At 31.7% G+C, this 19,277-nt stretch overlaps 3 protein-coding genes across 5 annotated transcripts in view; 1 reads left to right on the forward strand and 2 right to left on the reverse strand.

The window, feature by feature from the left end:
* Positions 1–230: 230 nt before the first annotated feature.
* LOC143055971 (uncharacterized) lies at positions 231–4,345 on the forward strand. Its single transcript, XM_076229047.1, has 3 exons — positions 231–461; positions 1,161–1,308; positions 3,531–4,345. The coding sequence occupies exons 1-3, from the start codon at positions 265–267 to the stop codon at positions 4,326–4,328; spliced, it is 1,143 nt and encodes a 380-aa protein (XP_076085162.1). The 5' UTR covers positions 231–264; the 3' UTR covers positions 4,329–4,345.
* LOC143055969 (uncharacterized) lies at positions 1,967–8,314 on the reverse strand. Of its 3 annotated transcripts, none has more exons than XM_076229043.1 (4): positions 7,941–8,314; positions 5,701–5,873; positions 4,945–5,051; positions 1,967–3,286 (listed from the first exon to the last, which is right to left on the reverse strand). In XM_076229043.1, the coding sequence occupies exons 2-4, from the start codon at positions 5,829–5,831 to the stop codon at positions 2,196–2,198; spliced, it is 1,329 nt and encodes a 442-aa protein (XP_076085158.1). In that variant the 5' UTR covers positions 5,832–5,873; positions 7,941–8,314; the 3' UTR covers positions 1,967–2,195. The 3 variants fall into 3 exon arrangements, with proteins under 3 accessions (XP_076085158.1, XP_076085161.1, XP_076085160.1); XM_076229046.1 differs by lacking the exon at positions 7,941–8,314 and adding an exon at positions 7,474–7,897; XM_076229045.1 differs by lacking the exon at positions 7,941–8,314 and adding an exon at positions 7,416–7,897.
* Positions 8,315–13,587: 5,273 nt separating this feature from the next.
* LOC143057935 (uncharacterized) overlaps positions 13,588–19,277 on the reverse strand; it is a 30,762-nt gene continuing 25,072 nt past the window's right edge. The window contains exons 12-15 of the mRNA XM_076231387.1: positions 18,609–18,666; positions 17,905–17,960; positions 16,372–16,485; positions 13,588–13,724 (exon numbers count right to left, since the gene is read on the reverse strand). Coding sequence (XP_076087502.1) covers positions 13,642–13,724; positions 16,372–16,485; positions 17,905–17,960; positions 18,609–18,666 — 311 coding nt within the window. The 3' untranslated portion in view covers positions 13,588–13,641. The remainder of the gene's footprint in view (positions 13,725–16,371; positions 16,486–17,904; positions 17,961–18,608; positions 18,667–19,277) is intronic.

Raw genomic sequence — 19,277 nt, forward strand, 5'->3', positions numbered from 1 at the left:
ATTTCTTGCATTCAGTACAACATTGTTTAACAGCCCTTAGATCACTGTAACCTACATTTAAGGACTGTGCATCACCCATCTGATGCACTTATTAGTTATTTCAATCCATGTACATGAAGATCACATGCTAAACATAAAAGTATTATTGTGTTTACTTATTATAAGCCAAGTTTAGTATATTATACATGAGAAACTTGAAAATAATGTTACATAAATTATACTTTTAGAATATCAGGAAAATGTGCACATGTTCTGACAGTGGTCATGATGATAGAGCAATGGAAAATCCTTGGATATAAAGCTGTTCCATCTCAGCCATCATCTACAAGTCTACCACAGCAGTGGGACAAGCCAAGAGGACCAAAAATTAAGGCAGAGCCTGTGTCCCAAATGATTATTTCAAGGCCAATGAATTTAACAAGAAAAAGAAAACCTGTAATTGCCACATTTATTGACAATAGGTGATTAAAATGTTATATCAGCCTGTGAGATAAATTGATTACCCTCTAAGATATAGAATGAACAAGATTAAAAGAATGAATTATACAAACATAATAGAGAAAAATCAAAAGAGCTGACTATAAGATTTTTAAAATTGCAAAAAAAAAGAAATATTGAGTAAATTTGCATGAGACAATATCGCACACAATGCATAAAATATAAAATTATCAATGAACAGGGCCTTTATTCCTGTTCTTCATCTTGACAGTAGCTGGAGGGCCTTCAAACATGCTGAATCATTCATACATAACAACTCTATATTAAGAATATTAAAAGCTACTAGAAGTAATGAAGTATTTTCCTTAAAAACATGTATTTTATTATTTCAGTCCTATTATGTTACAGGTTCTTATGTAGTTAATTTTCGTCTTATTTTTTTTCTGAAGAACTACATATCTGGAGTCGGTTTCACAAAAAACTTGGTCGTAAATATACTAAATTGTTCAGGACTTATGATCAACTTTAGTCGTCCTTTAAAGATTTTTTTTTTTGAAAAGGACTTCAGCGCTTTCTGAAATTTGAAATCATTGTTCATATGACCAAGCTCTACCATGCTTTATCATTGTTTATGTGTTCAGATACATCATTCCACAAATTTTTGTTTACTGAACACTTGCATATTTTTTTACTGTAGCCAGTGTATTAATCTTGTTTTATAGAAACATTGAAGTCTGTGATGAGGATATCATTCACCTAAAGCAGCTTAAACTGAGCCCAATATCGTACCTGGTTGAAGAATTGGGATCCAGCACTACCTTAGACACACTAGTAGGACCCCAATTACTTGGATCACCTCTCAGTTATCATGTAAGAGTTGTTGTGATTCTGATAGGTTTATGACATTTTAACCGGATTTTTGTGTCAAAAATGTCAGTTATTGATTTGGGGGTGTACAGCGGGCGGCAACCAAATGTTGTCCGTGCATTTACTCATGAAGCATTCAACCAAACCTTTTAAAATTTTAATATGTTGTTACTGACAACAAAATGGAGGTCAAGTTCAATAATGACGATTTTTACTTTTACCGTTCAGGAGTTACGGTTCTTGAAAGTTTAAATTTTTTTAGATATAGGATTGTACATCAGATGCATAATGTTGTTAAACTTTCCACCTGTCAAATGTCCTCTACCTTCTTTTCATGTTTTACATAACAGCAAGCAATAAAGGGCTCCAAAATGACCAGTGAAACACAAGTCCATTTTCAAAATAATGGGGCAACTATATGCATATATTTGGAGAATGGAATGGTTGTGCATGTCCAAATGTGAGGTGTCATCACTTGTTCAAAGTAAATTGTGCCAAATTATTTTTTTGTGTATTTGGTGTATTTTTCAAACATTATGACCATGGTTTCAGTTATAATTTGTGTATATATATATGGAAATGGTTGAAATGTGTGAATGATCGTCAGGCATTAATCATCCTACACTGACCTCATTTTCATGGTTCATTGGTAAATGAAAAAAAAAATCTTGTTTGGTCTGTTTTTCAGATATCTTTTAAGGAATAGGTGACTTTCTGCAGTCTATATATGAATTGATTGTTAGTGTAAATATCTGTCTTGTCAGTGTCATTTTCATGGTTCATTAATGTTCAAATTTTAAATTTATCTGGTATGTCTGTTTTCATGCTCTATAGTATTTACATTGAATAAAGAATTAAATAAAATGAATAAAATGTTCAGGAATTTCTTTTTAATTACTTTTATCATTGTTATCTTGGATCAAGAATGGCATGAAATTTGTTAATAAGCAACATGTAAGCCAAATTTGATTAACTGAACTAAATAAAGATAGATTTATCCTTCCAGATAAAATTTTAAATTGTTTCACACGTGCAATGGCCCTCTCAACATGAACACGGTGTTTAGCTATTTTGATTGTCTCGTTTACATCTGCAGATTTCATCTGCGATCCACTTGAAGCAAAAGGTGGTATATTAAGTTGCAGACCAATTTCTTTCAATTCTTTTTCAATCGTAAAACCTTTGTCTGCCATTACTCCATCCCCTACATTCACTTTTCCACTACTGATTAAATCCTTCAATAAGCGATAAAATCCACTCTCCTTGGTGATTTCCTTGTCAGATATCGAACCAGCAAATAACATTGATGAAAAGGTTATTGATCCTCTTGGGTCAACACCCACAAGACCTTTTAATGTTGTGCATGATTTGTAATCAGAATAACACTGACTTTGACGATGTAATGAACTGGGTTTCTGAATTTTAACTTCTGTGCCATCAATAATGACCAAACTATTTGGGAAGTCCTGTTTAAAAGTTGGTGGCATATGTTCAATGATGTGATCTCTATGTGGCCAAATGACAAGTGAACCTAGTCTGTGAAACATATAATTTATCCAGTTCAAAAATATGACACTGCAATCCTGTGTTGATAAATTGAATAAATTTGCAATGTGTGAAAAGTCAAAGTTTTGTCTCAATTTGATCATCACCAAAAGCAGTTGGTCTTTGGTACTTAACTGCTTAGATCCACTTACAGCTTTTGTCCATTTTATAATGTCCTCTCCCTCTCTAGGCACAAGAAATTTTAATATATCTTCAAACCGATCTTTGGAAAATCCTGTGTAGTACTGGTACTCTTTACTATTTAACTTTTCACAACCAAAGGATTTTTCTATTATAATACTTTTTTCTTTTTTCTTTTTTTTACAACTTGAAAGTTGCTGCTGCAAATTTACATTTTCTAGCACAAGCTTGGCATAGTTTTCAGTCAGTGCTTTGTTTTCTGCAGCCATAGCTAACATGTCCAGAGGTTCTACACCTGTAAAAAAAAACAAAAAAAAACCCACTTATATTTTCAATTTAAATATTGTAAAAATATGTTTGCAGTAAAATGTATTTCAGATATTTACTGTAATACTTTTTGACAGGGTATACTCTAATGGATCAATCAGATTTAAGTACTTGTAAATCATATAAGAATTGTGCATATGTATTGTAATGATTTAAAATGTGCTATGTATTATAAACAATATTGAATTATCCTTATTAATATTACATTGCAGAAACCATTAATGACACCGATATTCCAACCAAGAGAGGAAAATTCCGACATATGTGGGGATATTGTGTTTCCAAAACCACTACCGCAATGCATAGATATGTCAGCAATGGACCAAATGAAGACTGAATGGATTGCTTCAAATATCACCAAAACAGAAGCCATTACTATAGAAAAGGAAACAAGAAAACAGTCAAATTCAACAGCATGGTTTCAACATAGAGAAAACCGCATTACAGCTTCAAACTTTGGTGCTGTAATGTTAAGAAAGAAAGACATTAATGATAAATTTTTGAAAAATACTTTTAAAAGTAAACAATTTACATCACTAGCAACCTCATATGGAACATCAAATGAAACTATTGCTAAGCAAATGTATATTAAACAATCAGGAAATCATATTCATGATATAGGACTTGCTGTTCAACCAGATCTTCCTTTTATTGGTTCAACCCCAGATGCAGTCGTATGTGACAAAACTGAAACTGGAATTATCGAAATTAAATGCCCATATTCAGTAAGGAATATGACATTGAAGGAAGCGTGTGATGAAAGAGCTGATTTCTTTTTGAAGCCAAATGCCAGTGGTGATTCTTTCACATTAATTCAGAATCATAAACACTGGTTTCAAGTGCAAGGACAACTTTTAACCACAGGTGCACCTTTTTGTGACTTTGTTACATATACAAAACAGGACATTGGCATAGAAAGAATCTACCCTCATGAAATCACCATGAAAGCCTTAGTTGATAAACTGTCAAAATTTTATATACAACATTTTAAACCATACATGAAAAAGTGATTTAATAAATAAATTTACACCAGAATGTTGTCAAATGTAATTGGATATCCTGCATTTATCCATGCTTTCCCATAAAATAAGGGTAAATTGCTGAATGAACCCCTCCTCAATTATAATTACATTACATTTTGTTTTACATAATCAATTATCTCCCTTGTAAGTTGTAACATTAATGAGAAGTTGCTCTTATATCACCTGTTGTCACAAATTGCAATTTTAAACTACGTATTTGTAAGTTCAATTATCTCCCTTTAAATATTAGGGGAGGGTTGGGATCCCGCCACATTTACATTATGTATGTATGTGCCTGTCCCAAGTCAGAAGCCTGTAATTACGTGGTTGTCTTTGTTGCTGTGTTACATTTTTTTTTCGTTCATGGATTTGTACATTAATTAGGCCGTTAGTTTTTCTTTGAATTGTTTTACATTTGTCATTTTGGGTCTTTTTGAGCTGACTATGTGGTATGGGCTTTGCTCATTGTTGAAGACTGTATGGTGACTTATAGTTGTTCATTTCTGTGTCATTTGGTCTCTTGTGAAGACTTGTCACATTGGCAATTACACCAATTCATCTTTTTTATATGTATGTCATACATGTATTATTATTAAATTCTTACCATAGAAACTTTTATCTTCAATTGGATCTATGTTTTCTACATCTGACACATCAATATTCTTTTCTGCCAATGAATCTAAAGGTCCTTGTACCAATTCACCTTGAGTTCTTAAAAGAAATGAAGAGAACTATAAAATCTGCATAAAACCCAAAATCAAACTTGCCAAAGTCTGTATATAAGCCTTAAGTTAATTTGTTCTTCCTTGAATATTTAAATTCATGTTAATTGTACCCACGAAAATTAGTATCCCAGGAATAATAATGAATCCACAGTAATAAGCATTGTGCATAAGTTTCATAACATTTGGTTGAGGCAAACTTTTTAGAAAATCAAAACAATTTTGGGATGTATATTATATATGGACAGATCGACAAGATTATCACTTTATGACCCCTTTGCCTAGTGGCAGGGGCATTAAAAAATTTATTATGATTATACATGTACTTTCACTATGAATATAAATCTTTCATAGCAGACTATGATTAGGGGTGTACCAATATTATGTTCCAAGATCTAGAGGTTCTTTCTTCCCCACCCCTTTTCACATATGATTTGATGAGATTATTGTCAATTTCAATTGAATTTTATACCCTCAAAATTGATGTGCATTAAATAAAGTGTGGGTAATGAATATAGCCAATGTTTAATGAGTCGATATGGTGTAAATATACAAAATATGTCAAAATATATATTAGAAGTGAATTTTGACTATCAGATATTGTTTTTAAGAGATATTGTTACTTTTTTTCTACTTACAATGTACATGACATATCTGTGTCGATTAGCCTTTTCTTACAGGTTGGTGCACTGAATGTATTAGTAGTATAATCTCTCTGGGTTGGACGTTTTCTACAAGGTGTTATTTTTTCATGTGAAAGGGCAGACATGGGGTCCGGATAGCGCTCTGATGGCACTCCATCTACAAAATGCTGAAAATAAAATGAAACAATTGAGTTTTGATTTAATTTGATGTGCCCTTTGTTAATATAGAAAATATGTCATATATGTACATGGTTGAGCAGCTCACAATCATTCAAAACACTTTAAAAATTGGTATTTATGACTTTATGCATGGCATGAAATTGATAAATTACTAATAACAAGAATGTGTAAATACTTCATGGATGCACCATTCGCACTATAATTTCTTTGTTCAGTGGACTGTGAAATTGGGGTCAAAACTCTAATTTGGCATTAAAATAAAAAAAATCCTACTATAGGGAACATGTATACTAAGTTTCAAGTTGATTGGACTTCAACTTCATCAAAAACTACCTTGACCAAAAACTTAACCTAACAGACAGACAGACGAACAAATAGAGAAAAGAATAGACACACAGATCAGAAATCAGAAATCATAATGCCCCTCTACTATCGTAGGTGAGCCATAAAAATGTAGCCTTTTTAGAAGACATCAAAAATTAGTTAACATTCATATGACATGCCTTCTCTCTTCCATAATAAAAATTCCAGGTTTGAAAACCTACATACCACATGTACCAGTTAATTACTCATTTTTAAAACTGCTCTGTGGTCAGATTGTTAAGAGGAAGATAATACAAAAATATTGAAAAATGTATACTTATTCATGTTATTTGTGGTGCAAAAATTGGTGAAATTTCAAATTTTAATTTATGTAACTGCTTGAGTGATATGGATTAAGTACAAGTAGGGATTATTTGTTTTTGCATAACTCTTGATCAATGATATTGATCTGATAATATACTTTGCATGGTTGTCTTTTTATTGGGGTGGCAATTTTAATTCTATGTATATGCTTATAGACTATAGTTATTCCCTGTTTGTAGGTCATATGTCCTCCTGGTGTCCTAATTTGGTGAAATTGGTGAATACATTTTTCTATTTGATAGTATAATGGACCCTTAGGCAGCTATCATTTGATTTTTATGGGGGTTGGAGCTAGGATGAAATTAAAAAAAAAGGGCAGGACTAGACTTTTGAGTTAAAAAGGCAAGACAAGTTTTTCTAAAAAAAAAAAAAAGGCAGGATGAGCAACTGGAAAATGAAAAGGCAGTACAGAGATTTCAACATAAAAAAGGCAGGACACATTTTTCATCATAGCCCCCCCCCCCCCCCCCATAAAAATCAAATGGTAGCTCCCCAAATGGACAGCCATTTGCTGATTCAGAGCTTGTTGTAACTCAGGGTCCCTCTGACTGCCATAAGCTCCCTAGTAATGTTTCAGTGACAAACAACCAGTTTGTTTCCCACATAAAGGGGAACCTACCCATTCTAGATCCCACTGACAGCTAGGAACTGTACATGTCTCTACTTAAAATAGTGTAACCCATTTAAGATTTTGTTTACAATTATTTCATGAAAAATGCATTTGAGTGTACAAAACATTTTCACTGTGGCATGGTCACCCTCTACCTAAAGCGACTTGTATAAGGGTTTGTGGATACAAAAAGTCATTCATTGAATACACATTTGTTTACACTTTCACGCACCTGCTTTTATCAACGAGTAATTTGTGTGGCTATTTTATCATTTGACACTGGTTCTCACCTTTCTTATTCAAATTCCATCTGATATGGTTTCACTGTTCTATTCATTCAGGTTTCACAGTGTCATCCTTATTTATTTATGTATAATAGGACATAATTAACATGCTGTAGATTTTTCGTACATCAGCCGCCATTTGCACAGCGATTTGTTTATTGATTATGCAAATTAGTGTGTAACCTTGTAACCTCGGCTCAGGTGAACCTTGTAAACAGTAAAATAGTGTATGAGTGGTTGTAGATCGATTTTTACATGTTTGTTTCATGAAAACATAATTTATTATGCATGTGACTTGTAGCAAGATGATTTTAATGTTCCGTACATAAGTTTCCTACATTTAACTACACGTTTTTATAGCAAACGGGGATTTATTTGGGGCACCCTTTTCTTTGTACTTTTCATGCCGTTTCTGATATCAACGTGTGTAATGTAATGCATTCAAAAGCCAGATAATGATTAAAATATAATACCTTTGAACAAACAAATAAATGTTTGGCTTTAGCCCTCTCCTTAATTATCTCCTCATTTAACTGTTCAAGGGGTCTCCCACACAAACGAATCCATCGTCTGGCCTTTTCAAGGCTTCTTCCTGGCTTTGGGAATGGTAAGAACACGATACCACCTTCCAATCTATCTGGATATCGGCTATCAGTGTTACAAGTTCCCCAGCAACACTGCTTTACCAATGCGAGTGATAAACGCGATACGATCAGTAAATATGTATTTCGTTGTTAATGTCAACAGTTGACGGGCAAAATGGCGGACGATGATGCTTCAGCAGGCGGAAGAAAAACAAAGGTTTTGATTGGTCAAAAATTCTTTGAGGGAGTGGTTAACCGATATTCGGCGAACCGGCAATTTGGCCCAGTAGTTTCAGAGAAGATTTTTGTAAAAGTTAACGCCGGACGCAGGACGACGATGGACGCCGGACGCTAAGTGATGAGAAAAGCTCACTTGGCCCTGTGGGCCAGGTGGGCTAAAAACTGGACTAGCAGCAGGGGCAATTAACAACAACAAACATTATCCAATTATTTTATGTTTACTTATATTCAAATTGTCATAAAGTATTATCAGTAATCCCTTTTTATTTTCCCCATTTTTAAGGCCGGAAAAAACAAATGGAAAAGACTTCATATAGCTATTTTGGAATCTGCAACACATGAAGTAAGATATTGTGACACTTAAACTGATGACTTTAAACAACCATCACTTTAGCATTGTGGCGTCAAAATTTTACAGGAACATTTTTGATATCCAGCAATGGTGTACAAATAGTTATAGGTGTAACTTACTCAACACATTTCTACAAAAATCATTGAAATCACATTTTCTTCTTCTTTTAATTGAACAGGAACATGACAGGTACAATTTTACAGATGCTCTGTTGTGAACAAAACGAGTATAAAAATGCAACACTTGACTGAACAAGCTCAGCCTCTGTGTTGGAACTTGGCTTGTTTTGACATTAAACTGATTAAAGATCTTTAAAAAAGTAAAGAAAAATTCTATTATCATTTGGAAGACATTTTATAATGCTGTGTAAATTTCATTAACAGTAATATAATGCTGTGAACATTTCATTAATAGTTGTCAAATAATGTTATCAATACATAAAACATATATAAAAACCTCAAATGTTACAGAATAACATATATAATAATACATTCTTTAAAATCTTTCATAAGAGTATCAGTACAGATGTTCAACTGTTTAATCAATAGGAAGTTTAAAAGATTGCAGAAACCAATTGGCGAACTCTTGTATGGTTGGTATAGAATGTATCGAATGTATAATCAATCTTAAAACTATAAGCAGATATAATACAACAGATCATACAACACCAGGTTAACAATCTGCTGACAAGTTTTTATCTTCTACAAAACCTTGTACAATGTTACAGAAGATTTCATTGAGTGTGTAGGCAAAGGTTAGCTTGCTTGTTAGCTGAACTGTGAAGTCTTATTCGGTCAGGTATACTTCCCTCCTTTCAAAGTAGCCTGGTCCAACAGACAGATAGATTGATTATCTGTCAGACTAGTCTACTCTTGAAGAAGGGTATTTTTCCTAACCTAATAATGACTTCATGGTTCAGCTAGCAAGAAAGTTAACTAAAGATATCACCTTTGCCTACACACTCAATGAAATCCGCTGTAAATGAAATATGAGTTAAATACACCTCTTGAAATTTGGTTCTTACTAAACAAATCCTATGGTGTATATCAAACATTTTAGATTTTAAATGAAAATGGCACATTAAAAAATGTGTACATATTAGCTCAAACAAATTGGACATTGTACACAAAATTATTAAATTCAATCTCTTTTCTTGTTAATATGAGCAATATTTCTTATCCTCTTAATATAGTTAAATTCACCATCCAAAAATATTTTAAAAAAAAACCACAAAAAACTTTCTAAATATCAAATAACCATCCTAAGCTTTATATCTTCTTAAACACAGACAGAATAAATTTTCAAACACTTATAAATTTTCTCTACAAGTCTTTTTATGGCAACATTGAAAACAATCAATTGGCACATAGCATGTCATGGCTTACTTTATAACATTCAAAGTAATTCACTAGTTTTACGCTGTTAACATTTTATAATAACATTCAAAATAATTCACTAGTTTTACGCTGTTAACATTTTATAATAACAATCAAAATAATTCACTAGTTTTGTGCTGTTAACATTTAATAATAACAATCAAAACAATTCGCTAGTTTTACCCTGTTAACATTATATATCAGTTGTGTGATCTTATATCAAAAACATAATTATAAGTTCATCCTTAACCATATTTCATTTACAATTAACTCCAGAAACAGTCCTGATTGTAGTCGATAAAATCCACTTTAAATGATTTGGTGGCTTATTAGTTTTATAAATCAGTTGTTTGTTTTACTCTAAAGATGGCAAAAAACATCAACAATCAATACATTCTGTTGAATAGAACGGGTAAAGTTTTGTATCAATTTTTATTGATATTTCTTCTGCTTTTTTTTGCAGTTATCTACCATTTCAATGCAAATCTCCATAGGAATTTTAAAATCATGATTTTTAGTTTTCCTCAAATTAGATTCTGTTGGACTTTTTTCTGTGTATATTTGGGGTATAATGCTATTTAGATTAAAACTTAAAAATCTTCTGTTGCAATTACTTCAAGGTTAGGGTCAAATTTATGCTAGATTGACTGGACTATTCACTGAACATTTAAATTTTGTGGTTCATTGCTACCCCTGAAACTGGTAACCTACAAATAGTATGTGGTAGTAACATAGGAACTTTTTAATATATATATAGCAGTTTTTTTTTCATTCATTTTGATAGCAGGCGACTACCCCCCCCCCCCCCCCCCCCTCTTTTATTTGATAGGTTTTAAAGCACCTTGATGCATGTTGACTTAGGCTGAAAATGATTTAACTACCCCCCCCCCTCCCCCCCCCCATCTTCTTTTATTTGAGAGGTTTAAAAGCACCTTGATGTAATACAGGTTGAATTAGGCTGATAATGATTTAACTATTCATGCATGCTGTTCGAACTGTTTTATGGAATGATATAAAAAGCTATTTTTATAATTGTGACTTTGATGGAGAGTTGTCTCATTGGCACTCATACCACATCTTCCTATATCTATGTCTCATTCCAAACAACTTAATGTACACAGCATTCCTCCACTTGATTTTGACTTATTACGTCTAATACCATATTTATAAACAACCACAAGCACAACATATACTTTTAAAAATTATTGAAAATTGTGAGGCTAGATACATAAGATACCAGGGTACTTGAAATCTCAACAACTTATTAGATAAAATGCCCGACGGAGGAGTAAAAAAAATCCCTTTTTTTAAATTAAGGATCTTTACTCCTCTTACAAAATAATAAGCTTTTTAAAAGACTGTTTTATAAAAAAACTACCTTAACCAAAAAATTTAACCTGAAGCGGGACAGACAGACAGACAAAGGATGCACAGATCAGAAAACATATTGCCCCTCTACTATCCTAGATGGGGCATAAAAAGAAGGGGTCAGCAGGCAACATTTTTATTGGCACTACGTACATGAAACTAGAGGATTCCCAATATCAGACAAAATGTCAAAAAACAAGAGTATCAAACATCCTTAATCATTTATTTTCTTTAACCATTATGTTACTCTCAAAGAATAACATTGAACAATTAATAACCTATAGTTCACTTTTACAAACTTGTATAATTATTTACACTTAAAAAAAGTTTAACAAAACAATTAATTGTAATTCTGGAGATAAAAATACACGACTGTAAATATTTTTTTTGTAAAACCTTAGCTTCATAAGAAAAAGGATGATGATTTATAAAATTAAATTATCTATAGCAACTGTCATGTGTGTTTACAAACAAGCTACATGATATCAACAATTAAACGATAAGACATTATTTTGGGAACAGTCGATGAGTACCTACAAATGAGCTAACCAAACTCCTATGCTAGACTCCATAGTAACATTGACTTTATAAAAACCATTATGATAACATAACACAATCTATACCTGTTTCCATAACAACATGTAACAATATCATTTGGCACATACAAAGTTATCCCCATGTAAACAAACATAGTTTAAAATGTTTAAAATATAAACAAACAAGTAAATAAATACATAATTATCAATATTTAACTTCACTATATATGCATGCATGGTAACTAATTACCACAATATCAACATTTTTATATTTCAAATATAAATTACCAACTGGCTATATGTAATGCTTTGGTTAAAATTTATAAATCTATTTACTTTCAGGCGTCCTATGAAAAAGCTAGAGAGATTCAAAGTTTCAGTTATCCTAGGTACAAGTTGCCAACCCTCAATTAAGTTATCCTAGTTAAAAGTTGCCAACCCCCAGTAGGGGACTTATAAGGTTTAAAGGTGTTCACCAACAAAAACATAATATGTCACAACCTTAGTTCATTGAACCTACAAATTTAATCCCCCAGTTGTAGGTAATTTATTTCTAACTAACCCAACCTTTAATTCTGATACCTATATATATATGTGTGTGAAAACCAAAGAAAAAAATATGATGATCTACTTGTACTCCTGGAAAAAGTATATTTAAGGATTGGCAACTGTGCTAACATTATCATATACTAAACAAGAATGTGTCCAAAGTACACAGATGCCCCACTCGCACTATCCTTTCCCATGTTCCATGGACCGTGAAATTGGGTATTAATCTAATTTGGCATTAAAATTATAAAGATCATATCATAAGCAACAAGTGTACTAAGTTTCAAGTTGATTGGACTTCAACCTCTTCAAAAACTACCTGGACCAAAAACTTTAACCTGAAACTGGACAGATGAACGGACGAACGGACCCACAGACCAGAAAACATAATGCCCCTCTACTATCGTAGGTGGGGCATAAAAATCTAAAAAATGCATCTAGGTTACAACAGCAGAACATAGACAAGCTGAGTATTACCTTTCCCCACATGTAACATTATATACAAAATATATAAACAAAGTATTGCTCCATTAAAAATTAGCACTTTATCTTCTCTCAACAAAATTATGCAGCATTAATTAAAATATTGTAAACAAAACAGGGAATAAAGTTAAAAATAGAAATGTAATCTCTAGCACCCTTGTAATATAATTCTGCACCAAAATGCAGCTAATAATTGACTAGCATAATAAGTTACAATGTGGACAGTGTACACAGTAACACATCAAATACGTGTATTGCTCAGGTGTACACAGTAACACATCAAATATGTGTATTGCTCAGGTGTACACAGTAACACATCAAATTGGTGTATTGTTCAGGTGTACACAGTAACACATCAAATAGGTGTATTGTTCAGGTGTACACAGTAACACATCAAATAGGTGTATTGCTCAGGTGTGTCTAGCACATCAAATACATGTATTGCTTTGGTGTCAAATGACTTCTCTTTAACTCTTCTTGCTGCCTTTGAAACAAATATGAAATCTTGATTCCATATCTTTATTATTTAGTTTTTTCTGTTTTGTCTTTTTCCATTATATTTCCATGACAACTGAGACAGATATATTCAAATTTGATGCCTCCAATAAGTGATGATTTTCCATTGTTAAATGAAACCATCTTTCATATGTTTGGTAAGACATTTATGTGTGTCCACATATTTGCCATCATGTAGTCTCTACGGTTGATTCTGTTGCAGACATAATTTTCCGCCTCTTTGCAAAATGTTCTATTCTGTCTTCCAAACTTTCTGTAAAATTAAAACATTAAAATTAAGAATGGAAAGGGGAATATGTCAAAGAGACAACCTGACTTAGAGCAGACAAACACTGCAATATTTCCAGCAGAACAGTGAAAGGTATTAGTTTGATAAAAACAATAATACCAAGAGCATGATTTGGTAACCTGGAAAAAATTATTCATTTAAATATTTATTTAGTTATTTCCTTTTAGCATTTTTATAGCAATCAGTTAGGTTTGCTTGTTTGTAGATCTTATTGAGAAGCACGTTTGTACGTCTTGAATTGAATATCATTTTACTGTTTACAAGTTATTGTTAAATCTATTGTTAAGTCTATTCAAGTTTTTGAATAATGAAGACTTTATTTTGTTGCCGTCATATTGTAAAAAAAAATAAAAAATATTGAAGTCCTGAAAATGCAAAGTTAGATGAACTATTCATTTTTTCTATCTAATGATTGTTTTCAATAATTAAAACTACTTCACAATCATATTTAAAGAAAATTACAACTCTAGAATTTCCTGTTTATATGTATTTAAAGGGGTTTTCCAATCATAAAAAGTTTGGCCACATTTGTTCAATGTTTTCCATTATAACTGAAATTAAAATTCATTTGAGTCTATTGCCAATATCAATCCTTCATGAACCTACTTGTTGGGAATTCTAGAACCAATATTGATACTTCATAAATGTACTTATTGGGATTCTAGGGCCATTATTGCTCATTCAGCAACCTACTAGTTGTAGATTTCTTTTGATTAATATGATACTTATACTTGTAAATTATTATATATACTTGTCTATAAAATGTACTAAACTTACATCTTATAAATTACAGTTGCAATGCAACCATCAAAAATAATCAATATAAAATGGAAAGACTCTTCAATTCATAAAATATTGATTTTGTTCTGATTATTAACCTAAAAAGGTGTACTAATTAATAAATGTAAAATGACTTGTTTTTCAAAGAAAGGTCTTTTTTTATCAAAATGTTTTCGAAATTTATAAATAAACAGTAGCTATTGCTTACAATACTACCTAATTTATCAAAGAAATTTGTAACAGCATCTAACTCACAATAAATTAATTAATGTTCAGTATCATTTAGCATTCTTTTTATTAAAATTGTGAATGACAATGTTTAAGGGGATATAATTAAACATCATCAGGACTTGCATTAAAATCAGATAGAGTTATTTCCCCTTGATCCAATAACAAAATTATATTATATACCCTTTTCACCGTATCTGATATTATATCCATAGCTTATTTTTCCTTGAACCAATAACAAAATTATTAGTCCAAATAATTATGACGTCTTGAAAGGCTATTATAATTTTTTTCTTTGATGCCTTACTTCGACGTCATAACGCCAAACTCATATTTTCAGTTGGACTTTGAGAGGAATTTACTGCTTTATTAAAACGTTTAGCTGATTTCTCCTCAAGATGCTTCATTTTAGGAGTATAAAATATATTTTTGAACCAAACTCGGTACATTTTGACGGACCTGAATTTCCGGATAATGTAAAACAAAGGTTCCGGAATTCGGGTCTGTCAAATTTTACAGAGTTTGATGTAAAAATTATTTTATAATCTAAAAAGAAATCAGCTAAACGTTTTAAAAAATGCAGTCGACATGTTCCCGCCTTGGATGGAATTGTTACTTATATTATTATTATTTCTGTAGGGATTAATTAGAAATATTTTGCACAAACAAACACATAAAAGGTAAGAATTTTTATATATGCAATTTCTTTTAGCTTTCAATGAAAATTTGATGGCTAATTTGGGTCTCAAAGTCCAACCGAAAATGGCGGCTTCAGCATTATGACGTCGAAGTAAGGCGTCAAAGAAATTTTTTTTTAATAGCCTTTCAAGACGTCATAATTATTTGGACTACAAAATTATATGCTTATCAAATTACTAAACCCTATTCACCGTATCTGATATTGTATCCATAGCTTATCTTTTTAACACAACTTTTATATTTTATGGCTTTCCAACAGTCCATTTTCATTTAAAGCATAAACAGTTGACACAGAAATATGTCTCGTCTATATGCAAGTTTGATAGCAATAATCAAATGTAGAAGTAGCATTGTCATGTGTAATATCTGTTGAGATTATTTGTGCATACCAAATATCATGGACTAACCATAAGTTGTTTCCGATCAAACTAACCTAATCCCAAACCACCACGACATGTTAACTTTGTTTTTTTCAGGAACAATAGGCCACTCCAGAGGGGGCAGGGCAAATACTCCCCATAATAATTAGATGAGCCAATACTACTTCAACTGCATACCAAATATCACAGGCATACCATGAGGGGCTCACCATAACTAAACTTATCTTGATCTTCACAAATTAAAAGCAACCAATGGAAACAGAAAGCCTTATTCTCTTTTTTTAACCTTGACTAGAAGAGACATATAAATAAAAGTGTTAACAGATGTCGGTTTGTCTACTCTTTTAAATTAAAATTCTGATCACAAATACCCAAGAATATGTTCCACTTGTTGTAATGAGCAATAGAATGGGTGTCCCTTATGTAGCAGTAATAACTTTGAAGCATCTCAGTTTGAAAGAGAAATATTCTTTTTTACATTTGACAATATAGGGTAATAGAGAATGAAGTATCAAGTATCTTACCACATTTCTGTCTGTCTAATAATGGTTTATAAACTTTGACCTTCCCTGGTACTATCCAATCAGATTGGGAATACAGTGGAGGACTAAGGTCAACCCAAGGGGCAATATCACTATCTGTAAATGGAAAAAAAACAATTTAAATACAAAATATACTGAAAGGTCTCTCCTGTAGGCACACTTCAATTTGATATAAACACTGATGTAACACAATAATATTAAGTCTAGAGAATCTACATTCCAGAGAGAATATCACGGTCTGCCAAAAAAATTTAAAACTTCAATGTATATTCTGCAATATTCAGAACTGAATGGGATGTTTTTATTATTGCGAAAAATGCAACAGGGTTATCATCGCAATAATTATAACTCGCATTTTGAAATTTTTTATGTGAATCAAAGAGGATTTTTCTGAATATCGCATTTTAGTCTAAAATGACAAAATCACAATAATAAATGTACGCAATAATTTCTGAATTTACAGTACTTCCAGGACTTCAATTTGATATAAACACTCATAAAACAGTTTTACACAATTATAATATTAAGTCCAGAGAATCTACATTCCAGAGAGAATATCACGGTCTGCCAAAATTTAAAAAAAATTCAATGTATGTATTATCCTGTACAGTTGACGGACTACAAACAGACAGACAAAAGGATGGATTTCTATTTCCTTATTTGTATAAGTTGTAGAATTAATAATACACATTACTTTTTTTCAGTTGGATAGATGTAGTATTTTTACAACTGTTAAATTATTAGGTTAATAAGTGGTCATTACCTCAAGTTTGTTTAATAATTATTTAATTGCACATATTGTTCAGAAACTGATGTATGGAAAAAAATATATATACATGGAGCTTGCAAGTTTGGTCAACTTTTGTATTTCTTTGCATGGAACACAAAAATGGGTCGTGCCTAAATGAAAGGACCCAGTTTTTATTTCGTCTACGAAGAAAGCTGCAGAATACAAGATATAGGGATTACTTTACAGGATCTGTGGAATCTTATGATTTTTGACATTCTTTTTCAATGATAAGCTCACTATATTTTTCTTCCAGTGGACATAAATACAACTTAAAGTGGTACCCAACACTTTCACTAAAATTAATTTGGCTCCTTTAATTTTCATAAAATTTTGTAAAAGTATTTACTTTGACACTTTAACAAAAATATAAAATTTTAAAAATTTTGAACCAACTGTTTTGTCAGAAAAATTACACTGGTTATATAGCAATTTGACAAACACCAATTTTGATCATTGAGAAGCTTAATATTCCTTTTACAACACAACGTAATTAAAACGTTTAGAAGACTTTACAGAGTTATCTCCCTGTAGTGTTAGGTACCACCTTAAGGTCATATCTATATTTTGACCAATGAAGAACTGAGAACACTAACTTCCTCATCAACATAAATCAAGTAACTGGGAAACTGCTTCATTATCAACTTGTTTTTTAACATTTGACAATCATTTTTAACTTGAATAACACAAGTTTATTAACCTATTTGACAGCTGAATGAGTTTGTTACCTGTTTCTACTTTGGCAGTGTCCATTGCTTCTAGCATTCTTTTTAACATTGCAGTTCTGTAACATAAATCTTTGTATTATATATAACAGTTACAAAGCAAATTAATGTTCTGTTCTGAAAGATTATGGGTACAGTCTCAAGAATGAATAAATTCATGTTTTATCTTAAAATGTTAAATTCTTGTTCTAAACCTTCTTATTTCTACATTTTATATTTCATTCTCAACAATAAAAACAATTCATATTTTACTCAAAGCAGTTCTTCAAATAGATTCACCTTGCATCTTTAAAAACTGCTGATAAATGAATAACAACTCTATCTCTGAAGAATAACATTGATGGATGATTTTTGTGCTTCTTAATTTAATATTTGTTTATTTTTGTTCTAGTACACCATATTTTGACAATTTAACCTATTATGTCTGTTTTGTTCAAGCGAGATTGTAAATATAATGAAATTTGATGGGACTGTCATAAAAGTGAGAGGTTAAGCACAATAACCAAGGTTCAATACACCATTTTCTACATTTGAAAATGCCGGTACCAAGTCAGGAATATGACCGTTGTTGTCCATTGGTTTGATGTGTCTTATCATTTGATTTTGCCATTTGATTAGGGACTTTATGTTTTGAATATTCCTCGGAGTTCAGTATTTATGTGATTTTACTTTTTAGCAATTATACAAACATCAATATCTGTACAAACCTGACAGCATGCTGTGCCCACATTTGTTGTAGGTGTCTTATATTCTCTTCATGCCAGTCTGAAATAAAGTCAATTATTTAAAAAGTTTAGCAACAAAGTTTGGATTTTGTTTTAAATGTGCAAAATTCACAATTTTTTCAATTTTGTTGATGTAATGTGAAATGTATGCTTGTATTTACCCAACTTAGGACAGGTGCATTTTTAGAGAGTCAGAATCCCGTTGTTCAGTGGTTATCATTTATTGGTGTGGTTCATATATGTTTCTCATCTCTTGTTTTTTATATAGATTAGATTGTTAGTTTTCCTGTTTGAATTATTTAACTCCAGTCATTTTGGGCCCTTTATAGCTAGCTGATCGGTGTAAGCTAAGGCTCTGTGTTAAGCTGTACATTGACCTATTATGGTTTACTTTTACTAATTGTGACTTGGATTGAGAGTTGTCTCATTGGCACTCATACAACATCTTATTTATAAGGAAATATGTCCATATGCCCCAGTTGCATTATTCTATGTCCCTGTTCAGTGAAATGTGAAATCTAGGCTAAAACCAAACAATGAATTCATGTTGATGTGACCAAACTTTTTAGTAAGCCAATTTAATAAAAAAAATTCAACCTGAAAATTCTCACTATCACATCCTATGTTCATCAGATGTAAAAAAGAACAAAA

The sequence above is a fragment of the Mytilus galloprovincialis genome, chromosome 13 (genome assembly GCF_965363235.1).
Source record: "Mytilus galloprovincialis chromosome 13, xbMytGall1.hap1.1, whole genome shotgun sequence".
Taxonomy (NCBI): Eukaryota; Metazoa; Mollusca; class Bivalvia; order Mytilida; family Mytilidae; genus Mytilus; species Mytilus galloprovincialis.